Below are 23,676 nucleotides of genomic sequence, written 5' to 3' on the forward strand. Positions count from 1 at the left end.
ATTTATTATTTTAACCTATTTTTTCTGCATTAATTACAGTAGTTAATACAGTGAATCATCTTATTTTGAAAAAGTGTAGCAAACACTAGTGCTATGAAATGCCACTAATCATTGTGTTTCTATTTTGTGGATGGAAAATATGTAATTTTAGATTTCAGCCTTTAAAATCGTGATTTTATTTGGGTGGAAGAGCAATATTTTCATGCCTCTTGTTCAAAATAAAGTCAAAATATCCCCCACATAATTATTGAAAGATTTGAACCTGCATTTTTTTAAATCTTGACCAGAAAGTCTCAGATGCTTGAAGCTCTGCAGCTGCCTGTGAGTGCAGGCGTTACCATTCTGGGCTGGCTGCGCATCTAGGGACTCATTTCATGCCTGCACCCGTCAGGGGGTCACAGCCTTCAGGAAATAATTCAGTATTCATGAGTCTGGAGACAAAATGAAGCTGGAGAGAGTGTCTAGGGAATGTTTGTCAGGAAAGTGAGAAGGGGATTGAGTTCTTAATGCTGCATTTTTCTTTAAATGAAGAAAACACAGAAATAGCACTGTAAGTAGAAATTATGCAAACTCAGAAGCAGATTGGAGGTTTAAGGTGCTACTACATGATGTTGAGTAGACATAGCTAGAAACCTCAAGTGTGGGTAGGTTATTTTTATGTCTAGAACTGGGTGCTGAACACTGTGGCAACCATTACTTGTGATTTGCTAGGAGAGGGCAATATGATTCCTGGTGGATGAGTCCATGTTATCCTACTTCTTATTGTTGTTCCTTGTTGCCTCAATTATTTAGCTTTCTCCTACTCCTTGTTTGGATTCCCTTGCCCAGTCCCTGACAAAGAAGAACATACACTGTGGTTGTTGTGTTGTACTAGCTACCACTCAGTTTTATTTAATAACATTGTGTTATTAAATAAATGTGCAACAAATTCTGACTAATTGCTTCTCCACTGTTCTGCCAGCCTGTGAAAAGGTCAGCACTGAAAACCATCAAGTATCAGGTCCCTGCCAAATCTACATGAGTTTGTGTAAAAAGCAGACTTTGGTGAATGAGGTTTGACTGGTAGGGAATTTAAATGTTTTGATGAAAGAAATGTGCTCATCCTTGATTCAGGTGCTGAAGTTTTTCATTTTTTCCCCCATGTGCAATGAACATAAACACTTTTGACTTTGTAGGTCTTGTGAAAAACTCGTCCTCTTTGCCTTTTTATAGCAATTCAAACTGCTTTCATATAAACTTGTGTAATTGCTATTATTTGGTTTATTACAAAATCACAAACTCAGAGAATATTATGAGTTGAAAGGGATCTATAAGGATCATCATAGTCCAGCTCCAGGCCGACTTCCCTTCCCTTCCCTTCCCTTCCCTTCCCTTCCCTTCCCTTCCCTTCCCTTCCCTTCCCTTCCCTTCCCTTCCCTTCCCTTCCCTTCCCTTCCCTTCCCTTCCCTTCCCTTCCCTTCCCTTCCCTTCCCTTCCCTTCCCTTCCCTTCCCTTCCCTTCCCTTCCCTTCCCTTCCCTTCCCTTCCCTTCCCTTCCCTTCCCTTCCCTTCCCTTCCCTTCCCTTCCCTTCCCTTCCCTTCCCTTCCCTTCCCTTCCCTTCCCTTCCCTTCCCTTCCCTTCCCACTTTCTTCCTTAGTGCTAAAAAGTACACAATGTCTTTTTAATATTTAATTAATGAGATCACTTTACAGGTTTTAGTTTAAAGGTAACCATAGCACAAATGCATCCATTATTAACTGCAGCACCGCAGCAGCTTCTTGGGAACCCTCTTCAGTTTAATATGAGAACCCCTGTCAAGAGAAAACAGCGCTGATATTGTTGTTAAGTGTGACAAACTGGCAGATGCAATGGGCACCACGCTGGAACAATGCAAACTGCTCCTATCGATGGAAGAGGCGATGTTTAAGGGCGAGGTGAAGGCGGACAGCGAGAGGCTGCTGAGGAAGGTTCGGTTCCGCGTCGCGTCCTCGCACAGCGGGCGGGTGCTGAAGGAGGTGTACGCCGATGGGGAGGCTGCCGACTCGCTGGACTCCGAGTACGCCAGCAGCTCAGAGACCGACCAAACCAGCCGGCTGAGCGAGGTGGACGGGCAGCCCAATGGACACGTAGGGTCGGAGTGCGATGAGAATGATAATGAGCAGGATGACTTGCTCATTTTAGTCAGAGCTACTAAAGAGAAGGGGTTTGGTACAAAGCGAGTTAACATCCTCAGCAAAAATGGCACAGTCAGGGGAGTCAAGCATAAAGTCAGCGCTGGTCAAGCCCTTTTTGACAATTTGGCAAAGGTATTTCAGGTAGGTGGTGCAGATCTGCTGGCTGTAAGCTGTGTCTCTGTCCCTTTTAACTCCACACACTATTCTTCCCTCTGTTCAAACGACTCTCATTTAGGATTTCTCAATATTCTGTCTCATTTCCATTGCTATCCACTTGCACAAGGCGGGCTCATTGGTCCTTCTGGTCTAAAACATCTCCACACTCCATATTGACTGTGAACTTTGCTTTTCAAAATTGACCTAATATTTTCTGAGTGGAAATATGTATGTTGTGCTTCCCATGCCTGGATGAGGAAAGAAATGTGTCAGAGGATTTAACTGAGGCTTTGCTGGAGATCTAGACAGGTCTCCTGTACAGGGATGTGTCATGTTTCCACTCCTATTATATTAATTCTAATGAGTTTACGATGTTATCTACTGTCCCCTACATGTAAATATGTATACTTGCAAATTCCATTCCGTTTAATCTGCAGAGTAGGTCAAACTAGATGCAGGGCGGCAGCAATGATGGTTTTCCCACATGAAAATTTCAGGGGAATGAAATCTTAGTTGAAAGTCTCTTTTATTAATGTCTGTTTTCTATCTGTTTTGTAGAAAGAGCAGAATATCTGTATTTGAAACAGTATATGCCACACCAATGCCTTAGTCAGAGAAACACAGGCCTTCAGAAAAATCAAGATAAAAGTTCTAAAATATTTATCTCATATATATAATTTATCTGTATATGCTATTCAAACCTTTCAATCATTTATATTCACACAGATAGCAACAAGTGTACAACCAGATTATTTCTGAAGTTTTTAAAATCCAGAATTATATTTTTCAATTAAATTATCCTGTGATGGCTTCAGGGCATTATTTTAAAACTTTTTATGCAGTTTTAAATCATGGGGAATTTGATATTAATAACTAGTCTTTTTGCATTTTGAAATTACTTTGAAATGAAGTAATTTCTTATTACAGTAATAAATGGCAATAGATTAACATTCTCTTGCTTCAGGATATTAATTTATCCTCTATGTTGTACCAAAATTAACAGTCTTTTTGTCAATATGAGTGTTCCTGTAGAAGTTGAAGTTTCAGAGAAGAATTTCATGTTCATTTTTGTTCTTACATCACACCACATAGCACTCAGGTAGTTTGCTTTCTTTCAAGATACTCATGGAAGAGTTTGTTCTTGCTTCCTTATTCTGATAAAATTTGTAAAAAACTCACTTTTTAAAAGTATATTTGAAGTAGTAAGTATTAACTGAGGCATGTTTGGGTTCTGCTTCAACTTCAGTTCCACTGTTCTGTGCTATTTCACTGTGCAGAGTATCCAATTTTCACCCTACTAGCCCCATTCCCTTCTAAAGCTGGCTTCTACTACATCAGTAACACTAAGCTAAGAAATTTGAATCAGCTAAGTAAACAGACCCATTTGAAGACATATGCACTTTAATTAGTGTCCCTGCCTTATTGCTTTTTCTATCTCCAGTTTTTTTTGGAAGTTCTTTCCCAGGCTGGAAGGTCTTCAAGAAAGGCCCATGGACTGAGATCAACATACTTTGATTGCAAAGCTTCTTGTATTCCTAGCAGAGTTAATAGAGACCAGTGCTATTTTCATGAGCTGTTTTGCCAGAAGAAAGTATTTTCTTGAAAAGAGGCATATCCATCTTATAACTTCAGAAAAGTACATGTATCCAAGTCTACCACAGAATTCCTTAATTAAAACCTGTAAAATAATGATTGGTTTAAAAGGTGTAAGAATTTTTTTTATTGATAACATTTTACTGTGGAAGAAATGGGAAAAATTAAATTATCTGATGAAAACAAACCAAAGAGTTTTTCACACAGCATGTAATTCCAACTGAGAACCCTGCTACAGGCATTGCACAGTCCAAAAGAAAAGCCAGGTTTTCAAAGTGGATGAGGAAAATACATGTGGAACTGAGAAGCTTCTTCCTAAGCAGGACTAGATGAGTGATTTCCAGAAAAAAACTGTATATTCTTACATTAAGCACCTAGTGGGTCAAAGGCATATATGCAACAATACAGAAAATATAATGATTTGAAGTTTCTACAGAAATTCAGATTTCCCCAGAGATAAAGGTCTAAGTCTAGAGAAAAAGAGTGATGGTTTGCATATCTTTTATGTCATACTCTGAGCCAATTTTGTATGTCACATGGTGAGCACAGAGGAGAGCAAAACATAAAGGTTAACTTTTAGATGGATTTGAAACTGCTCAATCCTAATGAGAAGTATGATTGAAATCCATCCAATTACAAATGAAATAATGGCCTTTAGAATGAGATTAGATGATGATTTCTAGTTTCCTGTAAGCATGCTCCAGACAATTAATTGAGCTGTAATACCAGTTAGAGAAAAATGAGAGTTCTTCTTTCAAAGGCTTGGTAAGATGGAAAGATGTCTTTGTTAGCAGGTACAACTCTGTCTGGGCATTTTTCTAAGTTACCCCCTTGATTATGTGAGGTCATCTCCAGTTTCTCTTAGATAAGCAGCAGCAAATGTATAACAAGAGTTAAGAGGAGAGTGCCCCTCCCCAGGGAGAGTCCATCTCTGCCCCTTTGATGATTCAACAGCAGGAACTCATATGAGATGAATCAATTGTACATTTCTCAGTGTTAGTGTCAAGTCAGTATTTTTAATCTCAGAGTATGCACATGAACTCTTGACAATCCTGTATTCTAAGTGCTGATATATTCTTGTATGCAAACACTTCTGATTTAGTATTTACTGTATCACTGCCTAACTAAAATATGCATGTAAGAAGTCAAATACTGTGTGTGTATGAGTGTCCTGTGACCCTGAAACTAGAGCATGGCTTTTTTCTGCAATATCAGCATTCTGATTCTTCAGACTATATCTGCAAACTCCTTTAATACATTATTTCCCCAAATCCCTAGAGGTGTCCTGTGATAGAGGAGAGATCCTTTAAAGCAAATCACTTCAGCTATTCCAGGGATAAGCAGGGATTCATTAACTGGGCTTTGTTATGTTGTGCAGTCAAGTCCTTTAAATTTGTCTGTTCAAATACCTTTGCTAAAAGCACTTGTGTATTTTAATGTTCCATGGAAATATTTGGATTTGTGAATATTTTTTCCACACTTTCTTACTACAATCTTTCTCCAGAATTGGTTCAGACACTTCTCACAACAAACTTATCTGAAAAAAAAAAATCACAACTTCTCAAGCTTTTTTCAAGAGAGCTTTTTTCAAGCTTTTAAGAGTGATGTAAGGCAGGAAGTATTTCTAGATGAAAAGGTTTTTTTGGTTGTTGTTGCTATATGATACAAGCCTGGTTTGAGAATATATATCTAGGTATGTGTCCCCAGCTGCATCTTCCCACAGTCACACACACAGCACTTCCCTCACCCGTTCAATCTGTGACCTCTCATTTCCACTGTTCTCTGGGAAGCTGAGTCCTTCACACATTACTCTGTCCAAGATGAGAACTGCTCCAGCGCTGTGACAGTGAAAAGTCTCCCTTTAGGTCACCCTTGCACACCAGGTCATCCCCTGGTGAAGCTGAAGGTACTGCCAGGTGCGTGGGAGCAGCTGTGGGAGCTGGGGCCAACACGTCCCTGGGGAAGGAATGCAGGACAGAGCAGGACACATCCAGGGGCTGCCTCAGCTTCCAGACAGAGCACGGTGGGGGAAGAAAGGTGGGGAAGAGACCAGCTCTATTGATGCTTTGGGACAGCATGGTTTCCATGGCAACACCTCCAGCTTTTTCCTCCTTGGGGCGGATGCCACAAACAGACTGTAGACATGGCAACCACATCCTGGCAGGGTGAGGGAGTGGTGGGTGGAGTGGTGATGGGTGTTGACAGAACAACCACTCTGCTGGAGAAGGTGGGAGGAGGTCACTGGTGGTCACCTGTGGCGGGCAGGGACAGTCACATGTGTCACCCAGCCTCCACTAGCACCTAACCTGAGCCTGGGGTAGCCTCCTGCAGTGCTGGAAACACAGGCGGCAGACAGCTGGGAACAGTTTATTTGTGAGAAACACACACTACTGAAAATCCTGAAAAGCAGGAGGGAGCTGGAGCTCTCACTCTCCCTGCTCATGCATCTCCTTGGTATAAATTTTATCCTGCTGAGACTCTAAAGCTCACAGTGTTGGCAGCTCTGAAGCTGGGGACATGTCAGTTGTGTCAGAAGCATAAGCTCCTTCTCTGCATATCTGAAGTAATTGTGGTTTTATTTCAGTATACTACAAAAAATTATGTAGTCTAATAGTACAATACTGTTTAAATACAAATGGATATAAATATTTCCTGTAACTTTCTGTAAAAATTAGCATAGAAATAGTTATTTTTTCCTTGAAACATATGTACAATTGTATATATAATTCTCTTCACAACCGATTTTTATGACTAAGCCATTCCTATGGCTATGGCTGAATCACATAGAGCAAAAATCCTTGGGTTGTCTAATATTTTACTAGGTAGTGCAATGATCATTTTATGCCAAACTGGGTTTCCATCTCAATGTATAATGTAATGGAGTTCAGCCAAAGGTTTTACACAGGTCTCTCCTCATTTTCCATGTTTCAGCATGGGTGTTTTTCCTCCATTCCCATACTTACACACTCCACTGGCCTTCCAGCCTCCTCTGAAAGGTCAGGCTCTGCTAAATTAGCCACAGAACTCATTCTCAGGCAGGGCTTCCTGATGTCTTGCAAAAGGGCAGGCCTGGTTAACAAAGCTGAGGAATGACTTTGTGAGTGTTGTGTCAGAGAGGGTACGGGTGAAGAGTCAGACATAACACACTCAGTCTTTGTGAAATTTCCAAACACAGTTTCCCAGGTAGAGCTCACATGTAAGGTGGTGAAGTGCAAGTCACTATTCAGCTTGATGAAGAATGAGCTTATTCATGTTTAGAGTTTTTTAAAAGAAGAGCTTTTAGGGTAGTTAAGAGTACCTTCATCTTTTGTTGCTTGCACTTTTAAACATATTTTTTACTTGTATTGTTTTACCAGAAAAGTGAATACACAGCAGTACATGTAGAGCTTACAAATTGATAGGCCTAGTTAGTACCACAAACAAAATAAAATGAAATACAGCAGCAAAACCAATCATCTTCCAAAGAAGTCAGAGGCTGCAAAGTGCTGTTAAGAAAAGGTTCATGTGTAGTAGTACTAGCAAAGGTTATCAGGGTAGGTGGCATATTGTATACCACTGCAGCCTCTGGAGCATATATCACTGCAATCCTTAAAAGTCTGGGGAGACAAGAAAGAGAGATCTGCTCTTTCACTGGAGAAGTCTTCATAAGACTTGAAGACTTGATAAAAAGAAGTCTCTTTCTCACTGATTAACTGATCACTGCTGACATTCCAGAAATCACTGGACTCTTTGAATTCAAAATCCTTTTCTAGGACTGGATTTACAAAGATTGCAAAAACTCTCCTGAACTTTGCCTTCATATTCTCTTCCATAAACACTACTCTGACTCCCAAATGGACATAACTTACAAACTAAAACAATGGACTGGATTGCTTGTATAGAGCCTTTGATGTAGAAATGTCCCTTATATGGATAGAGATAAATGCCACTGAGATGCAGGTATCTGAGTTACAAACTTCCAGTGTATTTTCCTAGTGTTAGTAAGTCTGGAAAACTAATTATTGAGCAGTGTTGCACTGAAATCTACTGGAGAACAGGAAAAATTATAATAACATGGTGATCAAGTGATTATGAAAAGCAGGTTTTTGCTTGTTACAGAAAATTCAGAGTTAGAAGGACAACTAGGTCACTGCTGGAATGGGCCCCGAATTGCTTCACCACTTGCTCTTGTATCTTCCAAAGGGCTTTGATCTGTGACCACACTGCATTGGACACTGATTCTGCTGATGCTGTTGATCATACCACAGTTATTAGAAGTGTTTTCCAGAGTGGATTTCTGAAAAGACACACTGAATTAAAAAGGAAGATGGTCAGGTCTGTGAGCTTTTAACTGGAACCTGGATTTGGTCAGTACTTAAGATATTGGTTTTTATTGTTCACAGAGAAATCAGTTGTAAAACACTGAGGTCAGGCAAGTCTATTATGAGACTATTCAGGACATTTTAGGATTTGCTTCTGTTGGACTTGAAATGCATATTTGACATACTTGATAGGATCAGTAAATAGATTTTTAACTATCTAAACCTCTGAAAGTGATATACAAGTTTTGAGTTAAAAAACACTTGGCTGTCTCATTTTCAAAAAGCTTAGATATGGGATGTCTTGACTTCTCAATTGGGTAGCTTACCAACAAAACTGTGCTTAAATGTATCAATTTTTAAGACTGAGTCAATAATTTAAGAAAAAAAAATATTATAGGCTTTTATGCTGGCAGTCTGACCAGCATGTACTGGGCATCTGTCTAACGCTCCAGTGCACTGCATGGCCTCAAAATAATTCTTGTCCTGATGAGCCTTGATCCTTGTAAAGGATCCATAAACAAGGTCAGTGTTTTTGAGATGCTAGCTTTGTCCCTTGCATGGGAAAGAGCATAGCAAAGGAGTGGTGTTACTGCAGTAAATATGGATAAAAAGAAGATGTAGTACTACAGTGAATCAAGACTTCAAGTATAGATTCAAAACCTCACAGGCCTCTGAAGAAGAACTCAAACATCAAGCTCCAAAACTAAGATTCTCCAAATCTCACTTGGCACCACCTAGCCTCAAAGGCACCAAAAGCCTCTCCTTAATGAAAATTTAACTAATGCTCTGCCTTAGCCACCTGCCTCAGCATGTCAGGATTGACAGCACCTGACAACTGCTTCCTACTTGTGTCCTATGGGAGCCATAAAATAAGGGTTCCATTGCCTGTCCCAGCTGCATGGCTTCATGCAGTAGGTGTTCCATGAGCATTCCTGGTGGATCAGCTCCTATGCAAACTGCACATAAGCAGATGCTGCTTTGTTACAAATTGCATCTGTACGAGGCAGTGGTGGGATAGACAGTCACAAGATAGTGAGAATATGTTGGAGTTGTGGAGTAGAACACAGGATTGCTGGTTCTCAACTTACCATACCAAATAGGACTGCATTCTTCAGCATCATGCTTGACTTCCACTTCCTTCCTCCCTCCCTCCCTCCCTTCCTTCCTTCCTTTTTCTCTTAAGCACTGTAGTGATCACAGCACTCCAGCATGGAGGTATCCTAAAAAACATGCATGAATTGCTTGTGAGGAAAAAGAGAGAGGAGACTGAATCAGGTATTCAAGATATGAGAGATTGCAAATAATCACGTTCTGCCTTGTTTCATCGTCTCTTTTTAAATCTAAAAATAGATTTTCTTTCTTTTTGAAAGAATGAATGCAACTGCCAAATGTAAGAAAAGGCTTCCTAGCTGTACTAAGTGGGATTCCTAAGTCATATTGGCCTCAGGATATTTTCTGAGCTGAAAATAGTCATAAAATGAAATAGATTTAGTAGGAAATGCCATATATGCTTTCCAGACTCCTAATTATTTGTCTGGTAGATGACCTGGAATACCAGACGACCACTGGGTCTGATCCTATGTACTGTTCTGGGACTCTTACATAATGTCCCTTTGTGGGACTGCTCAATAAGGTGCTCAGCCTTTGAATTAACATGGAAAATGCTTCATCTTACTTCAAACTAACTAGAAAAAGGGTCATGTTACACTAGAAGCCTATCAATAATATCTTAGGATACTAGCACAGAATTTTTTCCACTTATTCTGAGAATAGATTTTTTTTCCTGAATTGGCCACTTACAGCAGAGATGAAAAAGATTAATTGATTAGTCTTAATCATTAATTAGTAGCAATAACTCTTGTCTTTTGCTATCTGTGAAGCTTAACTTGGTAACTCAAATGGAAAAAAAGGAGAAAATATGTTTTTAAGTATTATGACTAAGGCTCTCAAGAAAATTTGGGGCTATTCACTTTTCTTTGACATGTACAGCAGGCTACTGGCTAGTTCATTGACTCTGAACCTTTGCATGCCTTCAACACAGCAAATAAATATTTTACAGAACACATAAAGATGAAATAAATTACTTATGTGCTTAATTCCTAGCCACATACTGCACTCAAGTGTCTTAGGTTAAGTATGTTTTACTTGAAACTTTGCAAACATGGAAGCAAATATTTGGCTATATTGGGCCAATTTGTCACCAAAGTGCACAGCTGTGCAATTGCAAAAATGTGGTAATAATGAAGATGAAAAGCAGCTTCTTTATTAAAAGGTAAAAAAAAGTTCTAACAAGTTAAGTGCATTAACATCCTGTTATTAAGTTTACAGATCTCAAAATTGTTTCAATTCTGAACTCGGATTTGCAAATACACTAAGCTAGAAAATATAAATGTATTTGTGCCACAGGTATTGTGTTGCTAGACTGCTCCAGTCTGTCTACAGCTTGCTGTGATATTTGCCTACTAGGGTTGGCAGTCTATTACATACTGCACCAAAACAAGGTACATGATTAACAGCTTGACAGAAAGAAATGGTCAAAAAGACATTTTTTTTTCCTTGGCTGGAACTTTAGCCTGTAGCTGTAATGTTTGGAACCTTCATAATTTTGTATCTGAAATACAATAAAGCATTCTTGAGAATGGAATTTGCAACTAGAGGGAAAAGGGTTTGGCTTTCATGCATGAAAACCTTTCTAATTGCTGTGACATCCATTGCAAGGTAGTACAAAACATGAAAATGAAACCTCAGTGAATTTTTCCAAAGCTTGTAAGAGGAATAATAGATAGGACAGCATCTCCAGCCTGCTGATTTTGAAAAGAAGCTGTAAAGTTACAGCTCCCCATACAAACAGGCAATCCTGTGGTTTTGCTTGATGCAGTATTTATATTGTGGAGAAGCTGCCACAGGATGACTCTTTATAGCCTCCATCAGAGAAAGCAACAGAAATGGTCACAGATGAGCAGCTGGAGTCACTGAGGTAGAGACTCATTTCACGCATGGCAAGAAAGAAGACAGAAAAACCATCATTCATTGCTAGTACGAATTGTGGAAAGCATTTTAACAACCTTAGTGCTGTTTTGCTTTGGAACTTTATCTAGGGACATCATCCATCAATGTCAGATGAGCATGTCTTCTGTACTGCAGTAAAACCACGCACAGACTCATTCTTCCTCCATTTCTCAAAAAGAAATATAAAAAGCCTTTCTAGCCAATATTTGCACACATTTATAACACCATGCAGTTTTATGAGCTGCATTGACAAATCAGCCAACGCTCGTATGAAGGTAAAGAACAATTTCTTTGGAATTCACCCTTGTTTCGAATACTTCTAATTGTTAATTATCTAACAAGCTTTAAAACTATTAGGAATTGTAAGGAGACATACATTATTATTTAAGAAAAATTTGTTTCTCCTTGAAAATCTGTAACACAGAAGGAACTCAGTCTCTGAAGAACTTACAGCTTTTTAAAGAAAATACAATATTATTCTGCCCAGCTGCTCATATCTTGCTATTTGTTTACTACATCTAAATGCAAAAGACTGTCCCTCCTAGCCCTACAGGAAACTATGAAACATTGCATTGTTCAAGCGGAGAATGTCCTAAGAAGGAGACTGATAGACACAGTGAAAAATAAGAGCTTTAAGCACTATTGCTTCCTTCCACTTGTCACATTATACCTTGAGAACTTCCCTTTCCAGGTGTTGGCTGATGAGGTCTCTGGTGAGACCCCACTGGCAGTGCTGCATCCAGCCTGGGGATTCTCAGCTCAGGAGAGAAATTGACCTGTTGGAGCAAGTCCAGAGGTGGGCAATCAAGTTGATCAGACTCTCTTATGAGGAAAGGTGGAGACAATTTGGTTTGTTCAGCCCAGAAAACAAATGACTTTGGAGAGATCTAATTGTGGACTTCCTGTGCCTGAAGGGCGCTTAGAGAAAAGATGGGGCAAGAGTCTTTACAAGAGCATATAGTGACAGACAAGGGGAATGGAATTCTTGAAATTCAAAGACAGTAGGTTTAATTTAGATATTAGGAAAAGATTGTTTACTCTGTGGGTAGTGAGGCTTTAGAACAGCTTGCCCAGGGAAGTTGTGGATGCCCATTTCCTGGAAATGTTCAAGGCCAGGTTGAATGAGTCTCTGAGAACCTGGTCTAGTTGAAAGTGTCCTGCCAATGCATTCTAAGATCCTATGATGCTTTCTATCAGATTCACTCACACGCAATGGGTAAATCTGGTTGTTCTTTCAAATCCCACAGTGATTCAAAAATATAAGCACCTACTCAGACCCTTCAAGTTCAAATTTACACTGTCATAGGATTTAAAAAGCTCATTTTCTGAAGGACTTGTTCAGGAAATAGATTATCTTCATCTAACTGGAAAATATTGCCATGGCAGCTGTTGTTGTATCTGCTGCATGGTCAAACCTTTTGCAAACCTGTCTGCTTGGTGGAGGATATTCTTTTGCATCCTCATATGGAAGATTGTGGGGTATAAGGACACTTTTACTGGCCAATATTTACAGCTGAATGCAGATAATTAATACTATAGGTTTTTTTGTTTGTTTGTTTGTTTGTTTTTTTTTTTTTTTTAGCTGCTCCTGACTGGGAGCAGTCTTGAATCATGTAATTCCTTCAGTCAGGTGGTTTCATCATCAGCTACTCCAGCACATCATGTAAAGACACAATAAATAAGGTAAATAAGAGCAAGAGGTTTCAAAACAGGAGAGCTGTCTAGTGAAATTTCTGATCTGTTTTTTGTGCTGTCTCAATTGTCATTTTGGAAGAAGGTTATTCAGCTGGCAGAAATACAATCAAGAATAGAGTTTCAGCAGTTTTTGAAGACATGATATGAAATTAGAATAAATGTTATTGTTTTTTCTTGCTGCACAGTATTAAATGATATCTATGCAAAGAAGCCATTGAAATGTTATTCCAAAAGAAAAGCACACAGAAGATTTAATAATCTCAGCTTCTTAATTTGTAGTCTTATTCCTGGAACAGAAAACATTTAGATCTATGACATAATATAGATTCTAGCCCCACTGTAAGAACATTATTATATGAAAAGTATGATGGTATGAACATTTTATTTAAAAAATACACATCTCTGAGCAAAGTCCTGAATCAGGCTAGAAAGTAAAGCTGCTTACACTGACCTAGGTAAAATATTGTCCAGCTGCAGATGTGGTATATACAGAATAACTAACTTGGTAGCTCTTTTGACCGACAGGTTTAAGAGCTGATATAAAGCAGACAACCTGCTACATTTTGATTTTCAGATATTACACCTATATGGTTAAAAACAAAAAACAAAAGCATACACCTTAGAGTCTTTTCAGCAATGAAGTCTATATTCTGCTTCATGAAGTTGTCTTGTATTTTATCTCCAAAAAACTGGTGGATGAGTCATCTGTTCATACACCAAGGCCAGCAGCCACAGCATAGGCTATTCTAGGGCAGAGTTGGTTTATGTATGCTGTCGAGGAGTTGTATCTGCATAAAAATCTCAAGCTCTCTGCCTTTTTTGAAAATCTATTGCTTAAGAAAAGAAATGAAACACTTAAATTGTGCAATGTAGATGGATCTTTAATTTAAAAAATGGATATTGAATATGTAAGTAATAATTAACTACTCTGGACTTGAAGATGAAGGTACCAAATTTCTATGTATTATTAAGTAATGAGATAGCTGAGAGCATAGTTCCAATTAGGTTAAGTAATATAGTGGGGAAACAAGGTCGTTCATCACTCAGTGCTAGTGCAGGACAAAGTAGTGCTATAACTATAAGATACCCGTGTGCATCACTTCCATGTATTGAGTGATAGGGTTCTCTGAGAGGTAAGGATTTGAGTCAGCACTTTGGTGCACTAATCACACCATAACTTTGATCTCTGCCTCGTTCAAAGACCTGTGCAGAGTTCATTACTGGTTGAAGAATGTCTTGTGACCCCAGGTGAGACAATGCTCCGTGAACACCTGAGAAATAGTTGTCCTTAACAATTTGTTTTTCCTTAACTTTAAGGATTAAAGGAAAAATAGTTTTTCTTTTAGTGTAGCGCAAATGACAACTCCAACCTTTACACAATAGCCTGTTTTTTATCTCCACCCACACAGGTAATATTTTCAGCTAGACTTCAAGTTATATAAAGTGCCAGGAAAAAAAGTACATAATATGTCAGGTGTTTGGAACTGAAAACTGAGGGAGAGTGGTGGTTTCCCTGATTTGCTCACCATTTACTGTGAGTTTCAGGATTTTAGTGCATCTCATTTCAGCTTCCGTTTGCAGGAATACAGTAAAAGGTATAATAACTTCTGACAAAAAACTTGTTGTCTGCTGAACATGAAAACTCCAGGGTTTGATCCCAAATCAAAACCAGAATTCCTTTAACCCTTTCCTCTCATTTTATTCCTTAGGAAGGTAAACTCTGAAGAATGATAGCAATTTTAGAATTTTCTGCTGATGACTGCAGTTGAGAATGACACCTTATTTCATTTATGCTATTATCTTCAGTTGTTTTTGCATGAACAGTTCTGTTATATATTACAGACTGACTCTAAGCTGTAATTAATCCATTAAAATCTGAAACATTTTTCAATGAAAATGCAATATATTTTTGCCTGAGCTAAGTGTGACTGACTAGGGCTTTCCTGAATACCAGTTTTTACTTGCTGATTCTCTCTAGCACTAGGAAAATCACAAGTTGCAACACTGCTGCAAGTATAAAGAAGCAATGGACTACTGTGTTGTTTCCTGAGATATTCTGGTATACTGCAAGAAAGTATTGGAAAAAACAGCCCACTTACCACACAAAGCATAGCTGACAAAGAAGGCAGAGCCATGTAATATCATGAGCAGGATCTCATCAGCTAACTTTTATTCTCCACTCAGAAATATGATGAATAGGATTGGTAGGCAGCTCATAGACCTCTAATGCCTGTTAATTAACCAGACTAACTGAAACTTGGGAATTTTAAGGGAGATCACTGCATGCATTAATTGCACCTGGCAATGTTTAAACGTAAAATGAGTCAGAGATCCCTGTGTGTATGTGCTACTATTATGTTATTATTAGCATTTATCAGTCTCTACAGCAGTCTAAGTCTATTTTAGAAAGAATGAGTAAGGAATTGGTGAAAGAGAGGAGCAAAGAGAAAGAGGGAAGGGATAGAAATCTGTTTTTTAAACTTCATCTGCCTGCCAGAAAACACTATACAGGGTATTCCAATGCTGCTGCCAAGTTAAAAATAAATGGGCCAGAGCAGACATTGTATTTTTCATGACAGCCATTCGCTGCTGACCACACAAGTCTGTTTCTCTGCAGTATGAAATGTTCTATTGAGTGAAGCAGCAGTGCTTACAGACAGATGGGGTCAGGGTTCACAAACCACTTAGAGCCATGCTGTTTGCTAACATTTCTACATGATCTGAGATATTGAACACTTTCATCTTTATCTGTCCATCTTCACCAAGTCATGTTCTAGTTCACTTCTGACTAAAGCCATCCTTACTTACAGAATATTCTCAAAGAGGATATGAGGTGGCCAATGATTGTCCCCAAATACACAACATACATTAAAACATCTAGAACAGTGTGATAAATAGGAAGAAAAATGAAAAGATGCTCATGATAGGAGAAAATAGGATTTGAGCTCCACAACTGCTGTTTCAGGCAAACGTATGGTGCTTCTTTTTTTAGCAATTCAGGGTGTCATCGTGGGAAATGATACATATGTAAATAGCAGAATTACCACCAAAATCTGAGTATGTAGTAGGATTAAACATTCCCTCCCAAGAGAACTAAACATATTTGAAAAATCTTACACATATTGTTAGACAGAAATCCCCAAAGTAACTGAAAATGCCATCTGACAGTATGGAAAATAACTATGCCACAAACATAATTAGTCATTTATTCAACTATTTCATACATACATCCAAATATAAGCAAGTCTAGAGGTGTTAAAACGTCCTTTTTGGTCAAGCTAAGTACTACTAAGTACAACTAAGTACTAAACAGAGCAATTTCAAGTGGACCTAGATGCTCCCTCCTTCTGTTTCCAACCCCTTGTTTTGAGTAGAACTAGAAAACAGAAGGGTCCAGAAGAAAAAAAAAAAAAAAAAGGCAAAAATTGAATGATGTTTTTTAAACTAGAGAAAAAGTTCAATTTTATCAAAGTTCAATTTTCATTTCACTCTGTATTTATTCTTGTTGCTAGCGATAAAAGAAGTGAAATAAACACTGATCAGCTGTTGAATAATAATTATTTCCATACTCCTACATATAACTGTTATCCCCAAGTGGTAACTCATAACTGTTAAGCAGTAGGTAATTAAATGATGTAACCTAGGACAAATCTTCTAAGAATGGAGACTTATTCTCAGATTTCTGGGGACTGTAGTTTTTTTAGAATTGTGTAATTAATACTAACATTCTTCTCATGACCCATCTGGGATCCATTGTTTCAGTTCTCTGGTCTTCCACACTATTTACAGGCACAGCTTCAGGTAGGCAGATGCTATGCAGCTCAAGCCATGCATTTTTAATTTACTGATAGCAGCATTTCCTTAGGTGACATGCTGTAGACTTTTTTCCCCCTCTTTTACATTAATTAGTTTCTGTTTGCAATGTACACTGAAATAACAATGACGTTCCAGTTTGCCTGTTCTCTATGTGTTGTCTGTTAGTAGACACAGAAAACATATAGAAATGATAAACTGTGAATGATTTTTACTTTCACATTTAGTTTGGCTTCCCAATTTCCAGACATTTTAAAATGCCTGTATCTTACTCATATGTGAGGCGCATTGCATAAATTGTTATGCTGCTGTTCTGTGAACAAAGTCTTCAGTAAACTGTCTCCAGATAAACAGTTGAAAATAGTCAAAGCAGAAATTAATCTCTTTTGTTGTCCTTTCTCATTGATGTAAAAAGTCATAAACCCTCCCTGGGATAATTTGAAACTGGGTCCCCTTAATTTCACACATATCAGACATGCTACTATAGCCAAAATTAGTCTAATATGTTGAAAATTCAAGGCAAAATTTATTCCTAAATGAACATATCTCCAAATGCTCACAGGATTCATGCAACAACATAATGTTTGTGTAGACATCACAACTGTGTGCAATTGTGTCACAACATCAGCCATATCTGCCAGAAATAATATTTTTCTTGCAGAAGAGGGAACTTTCTGTTTGACCACAGATATGCAATGCTTCATAGCAGGTTTCTTTGGACTGGTTGGGAATCTTATTGCAAATTGTTTACACATAATCAAGTACTTCACAACTTTTGTAAATTTTGTATCTGATGATTTTTAAAGGAATTAAGTTACATCAAGCAGTAGAGGAGATGAGATAGAAAACAATGATGAGTGGGTATTGGGATTTAATGGGTAAAACACAATGTGTTATTACTGGTGGAAGCAAAGGTCCTCCCCTCCCATCCTCTCCCTTTGTCTCATTATTCTGTAGACATATTTGAAAAGATAAAGCTAACCAAGAGCCAGAACTAGTGGAAACCAAGGTCATGGCAAATGATGCTGGCTGGGCTATAGATACTGAGTTAAAGTAATTAGTTTTCAGAAAATCTTGAGTGGTAATTATACAAGGTCTGTGACTGTGAATACAGGGAATTGGCTGGAGGGAAATAGAAACACCTATATTGTTGAGGGAATTCAGGAGATAAATCAAATTCTTGTGGAGAAAACTGAGTTTGCCTGTGAGATGCTGGAGAAAGCTCTCTGGTATTTGGAGTCATAGAGATATATTGGAGGGAAATTGAAAAGCTGTGATTCTAGTTTTAGAAATAATGTTTTGGAGCTTGAAAAGCTGATGTGTTGGCTGTGGAGACACTAAAATAATTTTAAGTGCTCTGTATTTTCATTGTTAAGATGTTTAGGTAAACGTGTTCACTTGGATTCAGAGAATTCCTCAACAAACCTATCAGAGATGGAAGCAATACTTTGAATTCAACATATTTCAGTCATAAACTGCAACTGACAGAACACGCCAGAAGGGCGGAGTTCATCTGAAATGATGGCATTTTACATGCTCCATGGAAATGCATGGTGATGATCTCATACAAAAGAGGAAGATATTTGTGACACTTTCAGTGACTATAGCTGTCCAAAACCCAGGAAATTGTGCTCACTACAAATGCCCCGGGTTCCATCTGGGGACATCTATCTGCTTAGTGGTGTGAGACCTCTGGTGGCTTCTGTCCCATTTTGGTTGACTCATTACATGCTCAGCCCTGCTGAAACAAAACAAGGAGGTGCCATCTACTTCTCAGCTGGCACCATGGAAATGAGCTCCCAGCCACTCCCGCAGCCCACCTGCAGCACAGACTTATCATTTTGACCTTCTGTTAATCTCATGGAAAGGTAAGGGACTTACTTAAATCAGTTCCCTAATAGATGTCAGGAACCTCAACTGTGGCAGTGAAGTACTCTGTCTTAAGAGAATGAAGCCAAAAGTGAGAGGCAGCAGAAGAAAGGGTTCCACATGCCGGCAGTGTCAGAGGAAATAAAATCACTCCTGGAGGCCTGGCAAAATTGGGTGTTCATTTTAAAATTTATTTTAAAATAAATTGCTTTGACATGGAAGAAAGATGAAGAGCAATCAGGCTTTCTGGGGGGGGGGGAAAGGGAAGCTTACTCTGCTATCTGGTCAGATCTTTGAAGTAAAGAAAGAAAAAGGGATGAGGGAAACATGAGTTTTCAATTATGACTTGAATTCAGGAGTTTTAGCAAAGACAGATGAATGGGAGTACATAGGAAGTTTTTTTAACACTATACTTCAACCACACTTCCTGGTGACCAACACTGAGTTTAATCCTTTCGTTCATTCTTTTGATGACAGCTTAAAAATACTTATATTTTAACTGCATTTTATGGTAAATTTTATTTGTAACTTTTTTTAGCTGAAAGACAAACTGTAGTGTAATTTTCACCAGAATTCAGTTCTGTCCAAAAGGTAATTTGAAGTTTTGCAAAATTTGTGCTGTTTTTACCATTTAATTTTCCTGAATTTCACTCTTCATCTGTGCCTGACTGACACAGTCTAGTTCTTAAGAGGTGGTAATAAAATTTAATAAGCACTTCCAATCAGTGTTTATTTTGTGCAAAGACCCAAGAAGAAAATCAGAGGGCTAAGATATCCTATAACACTGTTACACAATTGTGCAGAAGTATGGGTTTCAATTTCCTGATCCAATGATTACACCAAACAAAGAAAAAATGTTTATATTGCCACTCAGATTGTTCAGCTGAAAGCCATTTATCAAACATAGCAGATAATCAAACATCAGGAACACTAACATATAAATCTCCTACTAGCACTGCACCTGTGGAAAACAAATGTTTCCCTGGTTGGATGCCAGGTTGCAGCACACTACAATCAACCTTCCAATACAAAGTAGGCACAGAGGGGAAATATGGCATAAACCAGTTCCAAAGAAAGTTCCTTTTTAGGACATATTTTGACTGGAGTTTGCACAATGTGGAATCACAGAATCATAGAATGGTTTACATTGGAAGTGACCTTAAAGATAATCTAGTTCCAACCCCCTTGTCATGGGCAGGGATGCCACTTGCTAGATGAGGTTGCTCAGAGCCCCACATTCACAACTTCTCTGGGCAATGTCATGTTTTATATAGGTTAAAGTAGATATTAAGCATGCTCATATTAAATATACTGTAAAACAGCCATAAAAAGAAAAAAGTATTTATCAGAAACAGCAGCTTTTTCCCACTGAAAAACTGAACTTGTTTTGCTGGAAATAAAAAAGTTTTGTGGTCTAGTGTTGTTTCCTGTCTCAAAGGAGCCATTTTGAAAATACTGCAGTTATAAGTAAAGTGATCCCAACACCTTGTCTCTTGTATAATAAGCCTTGTTAGTCCTAAATTAATTGATGAAGGAAGAAGAGGATAGTATAAGAACAGGCTGTTTGATCAACAGCATCAGAGCAACAACTAACTTTACTGTTTCCTATTCCAACGAGTTTGTTTCAGAGATGACAAAATAGAGTTACTAAACTAACAGATGAAAAAAAAAGGCCAGAATGTGCCATGGCCCTGTCACTGAAGGCTGAGAAACCCTCAAGCTCTCAGTGAAAATGAAAATCAATGTCAGAAAAAGCAAGCGTACTTCTCATGTGGTCTGAGCCCATTTTGCTCACCTGACAAGAAACCACCGTATTTGGTAAAATGCATCCACTAACTCCCATGGAACTTTATCCAGGTGAATAGTAACTAATGTGTACTCAAAGAATTCTGCTCCAAGAGATAGACACTAATTTTATGAATTATACCTCCAGTCAACCTTCTTAATGACAAATACATTCCCTTTGCCTAGTGTAAATACTACGAAATACTAGGAAATACTACTGTTTCATTCACTTTATCTAGTGAATGCCTTGTGAAAGACAGAGCAGTCTCTCTGTCATATTGAGTTTTACAAGGCTGAATCTTGGTTACCAATTAGAACTGGTTAAAGGCCTTGAAATGTATGTGTACTGTTAGCCAAACAAACAGATATAAAATAATCATCCTAGAGTAATTCTTTCCATTGCTTAGAATGACTGATAAACTCAAAAGAGCCAAAGCAATGGGACAAGACCCAATTCCTGATTTGAAGTGCTACTTAATTCAGGAAATATTTGGCTACAGAGACACATTTTGTAGGAGAGATCATAATGAGGCTGAAAGGTTGTGTATGAGGTTTCATTTGTCTATTTTGGTGTGAGATCCCACAGCACACTTTGAAAATGAAAGGGAATGTTATCATATGCCTTGCTGAAACTTGGCTTGGATATTTTCTGACTGCTGCCTTAATGTTGCACTGCTGTAAATGGCAAGGAACTGAACCTGTCTGTCCTCAGAAAATTATTGCCTATTATTTTTCATGGTGATTGTGATGGTTGATGAAAATTTTTTAAAATACTTTTCTCATGTTAAGGCTGTTAAGAAAATTGTACTATCTGAATTTTCTGTTGAATTTTTCTGATGTGAAGGAAGTCATAAAGATGTAGTGATAGGATTATGGGGAATAACTTCCAACAGAAGGAGAGTAGGTCTAGATTAGATATTAGGAAGAAACTCTTACTTTTAGCAGTGATGAACAGGTTACCCAGAAAAGATGTGGCTGCCCCATCCCTGGAAATGTTCAAGGCCAGGCTGGGTGAGGCTTTGAGTGACCTGGTTTAATGGAAGGAGCCCCTGTCCATAATATGGGGATAGATTTCGAGGTCTACTTCTGACTCAACCCACTTTATGATTCTATGATTTTCTTTGGTAGTGGAAATTTCAAGGTTATTGGCTGTCCATCTTTTTACAAGCAGAAAGATTACTCGTAGGACCATGTGGCTGGCTCTAATATTGTATTCATATTTGTTTTGTGCTCCATAGTACTGTGTTTTCTTGGTGCCTTTATAAGGATAATGTGAGGGGAAGAGGGCACTGGCAAATTGAATCACAGATCTGCAACAATTAAGAGGCAGGCTTACACAGGAGTCTCTACCTGTATGGGCTTCATACAAAGGTCACAGGATAGTCTAGGTACGTCTTGTTTGGCTTCTGTTGAATGCAAGAATGGTTCAAAGAACTGCACAATGTGAAAGGAGTTGTTGGATCCTCCTTTTTTTGGCTTCTAGTGTCTCATGTAAACTGCTGAGAACAAACTATTTTCAGTAGCTCCTGCCTCTTCCCCTTCAATCTTTGTGAGGACTGTCCTTGCAGAACAGAGAAATGCTTCTTCTCTCTTAGCAACCAGAGAAATATTTCCAAGGGTCTTCCCAGAGGCTCTCTCTTTATTTTTTTTAAGAAGAATTTCTTGGAGATGTCAAATTGGTAAATATGAGGTGAGAGAGAAAGAAGGACCGAGCAAGCAAAAGAGAAACCAGCATTATATTACAGTATTTCTTTCCAGGAGAGGTGTAGACTAGGTAAGAGTTAATTATAGATTTGCTTCTGATTTTCAAATGTTTCATTTTGTCCTGTCATAGCTGAATGGCATAAATACATTAAGAAGAAAATACTGATAGAACTTTCAGCACTTGATAAATAAAATCCAATTAGATGGGAACAGATAGTGATTTTCTTTCAACTAATTTGAACATATTTTTCATTTATTTGAAATAAATTTTGCCCTGGCTGAACTTCACAGCATTGCTGTGCCCTGTTGAACAGGAGCTCCTTTTACCCCAGAGTCAGAGCTAGATGTGCATCACACGGTTTGGCTCTGGAGGCTGCGGAGACAGAGGGAACAGAGACCACGAGCTCTGGGGAGATAACTTGCCCTCTTTCAGAGTTCAGGTCACCTGAGAGCAGGATGTAACCTGGTTGTGTGGATGTGCTGGATGAGCAGCAGTAAGGACACTGAGGGTGAGGACTGTTTAGATGTGCAGGTTTGTAGATATGCAAGTGTACATACAAAATATGTATGTATGCATATGTAACTTTTTTTCTTCTGCTCAACATTTTTGTTGGATCATGAGTGTTGCATTTATTCACCGAAGCATCTCTGGCACAAGGTTTGTAATGTGGTCTAGATTCCTGCCTCAGCCTACTTAGTGAAGCAGATACTTCTGCCAGTCTGATAGTATCTAATTACAGAGCCAAGGGGTGCATAATTCAGCAGAACGCCCTGAGATGTTGAAAGATGATATTGTGAGACAGAGAAGGGTGTATCAACCCTTGATTTAGGTCACCCAGGCAATTCAGTACTGCATAAATAGCGTGTTGAGTGTTACACCTGAATATGGTAAAAACCTTTAAAAATGTCATATGTGATAAAGCATTTCAGCTTTTATCAAAGTACTATAACAGCTATTTTTTTCATTTATTATTTTGTTCTTTAAAAGAATCAAATGTAAATTTGTGGGTGATGCTTCCATTGAAATTAATGATAATACATGCATGTAAATAGCTGTTCTTTTTAACTGATGGGGTTAAAACACATTTATACTTTCTTTCTAGAGAGAGGATTAAAAAAAAATGCCATTACTACTACTTTGGTAGTGTTGCTCTCCTGGTTTTCATTTACAACCAAATAAAAATGAAGCTAACATCATGAGTACATTATTCCTCTCACTGATGCACTTGTCTGTTTAGTTATTTGCAGACATAGTTATATACAAAGGTTTTCAAAAAGTAGATTTCACCACTGTTTTAGGAACAGTCACTTTATGCCCCAAGGCATAGCAGTGGTTCTTACACTACAAGCAGAAAAGCATTGGCTTGGACCACTAATAGCTATTAGTCATGCTGCAAAAATATCCATGTTAAGGCTATTGGTTCAAAGATAAAAAGCCACTCAAAGTCACCAAGGCAGACAAAAATGTTGTAAAATATATTAAATAAAATCTATAGTGTTTAGAGAGTAATTCTTGGCAAATATGATGAAGAATTAATTAGATATTGCTATTCAATTTTTAATTTTTTTATTTTGCCTCCCAAAGAGAATAGAAATAT

At 38.3% G+C, this 23,676-nt stretch overlaps 1 protein-coding gene across 1 annotated transcript in view; it reads left to right on the top strand.

Moving 5' to 3' along the window:
- The first annotated feature begins 1,898 nt into the window (after window positions 1-1,898).
- The window catches only part of GRXCR1 (glutaredoxin and cysteine rich domain containing 1), a 36,180-nt gene continuing 14,402 nt past the window's right edge, over window positions 1,899-23,676 (top strand). Inside the window, exon 1 of the mRNA XM_021556000.3 lies at window positions 1,899-2,315. Within this exon, the coding sequence (XP_021411675.1) occupies window positions 1,899-2,315 (417 nt within the window). The remainder of the gene's footprint in view (window positions 2,316-23,676) is intronic.

The sequence above is a fragment of the Lonchura striata genome, chromosome 4 (genome assembly GCF_046129695.1).
Source record: "Lonchura striata isolate bLonStr1 chromosome 4, bLonStr1.mat, whole genome shotgun sequence".
NCBI lineage: Eukaryota > Metazoa > Chordata > Aves > Passeriformes > Estrildidae > Lonchura > Lonchura striata.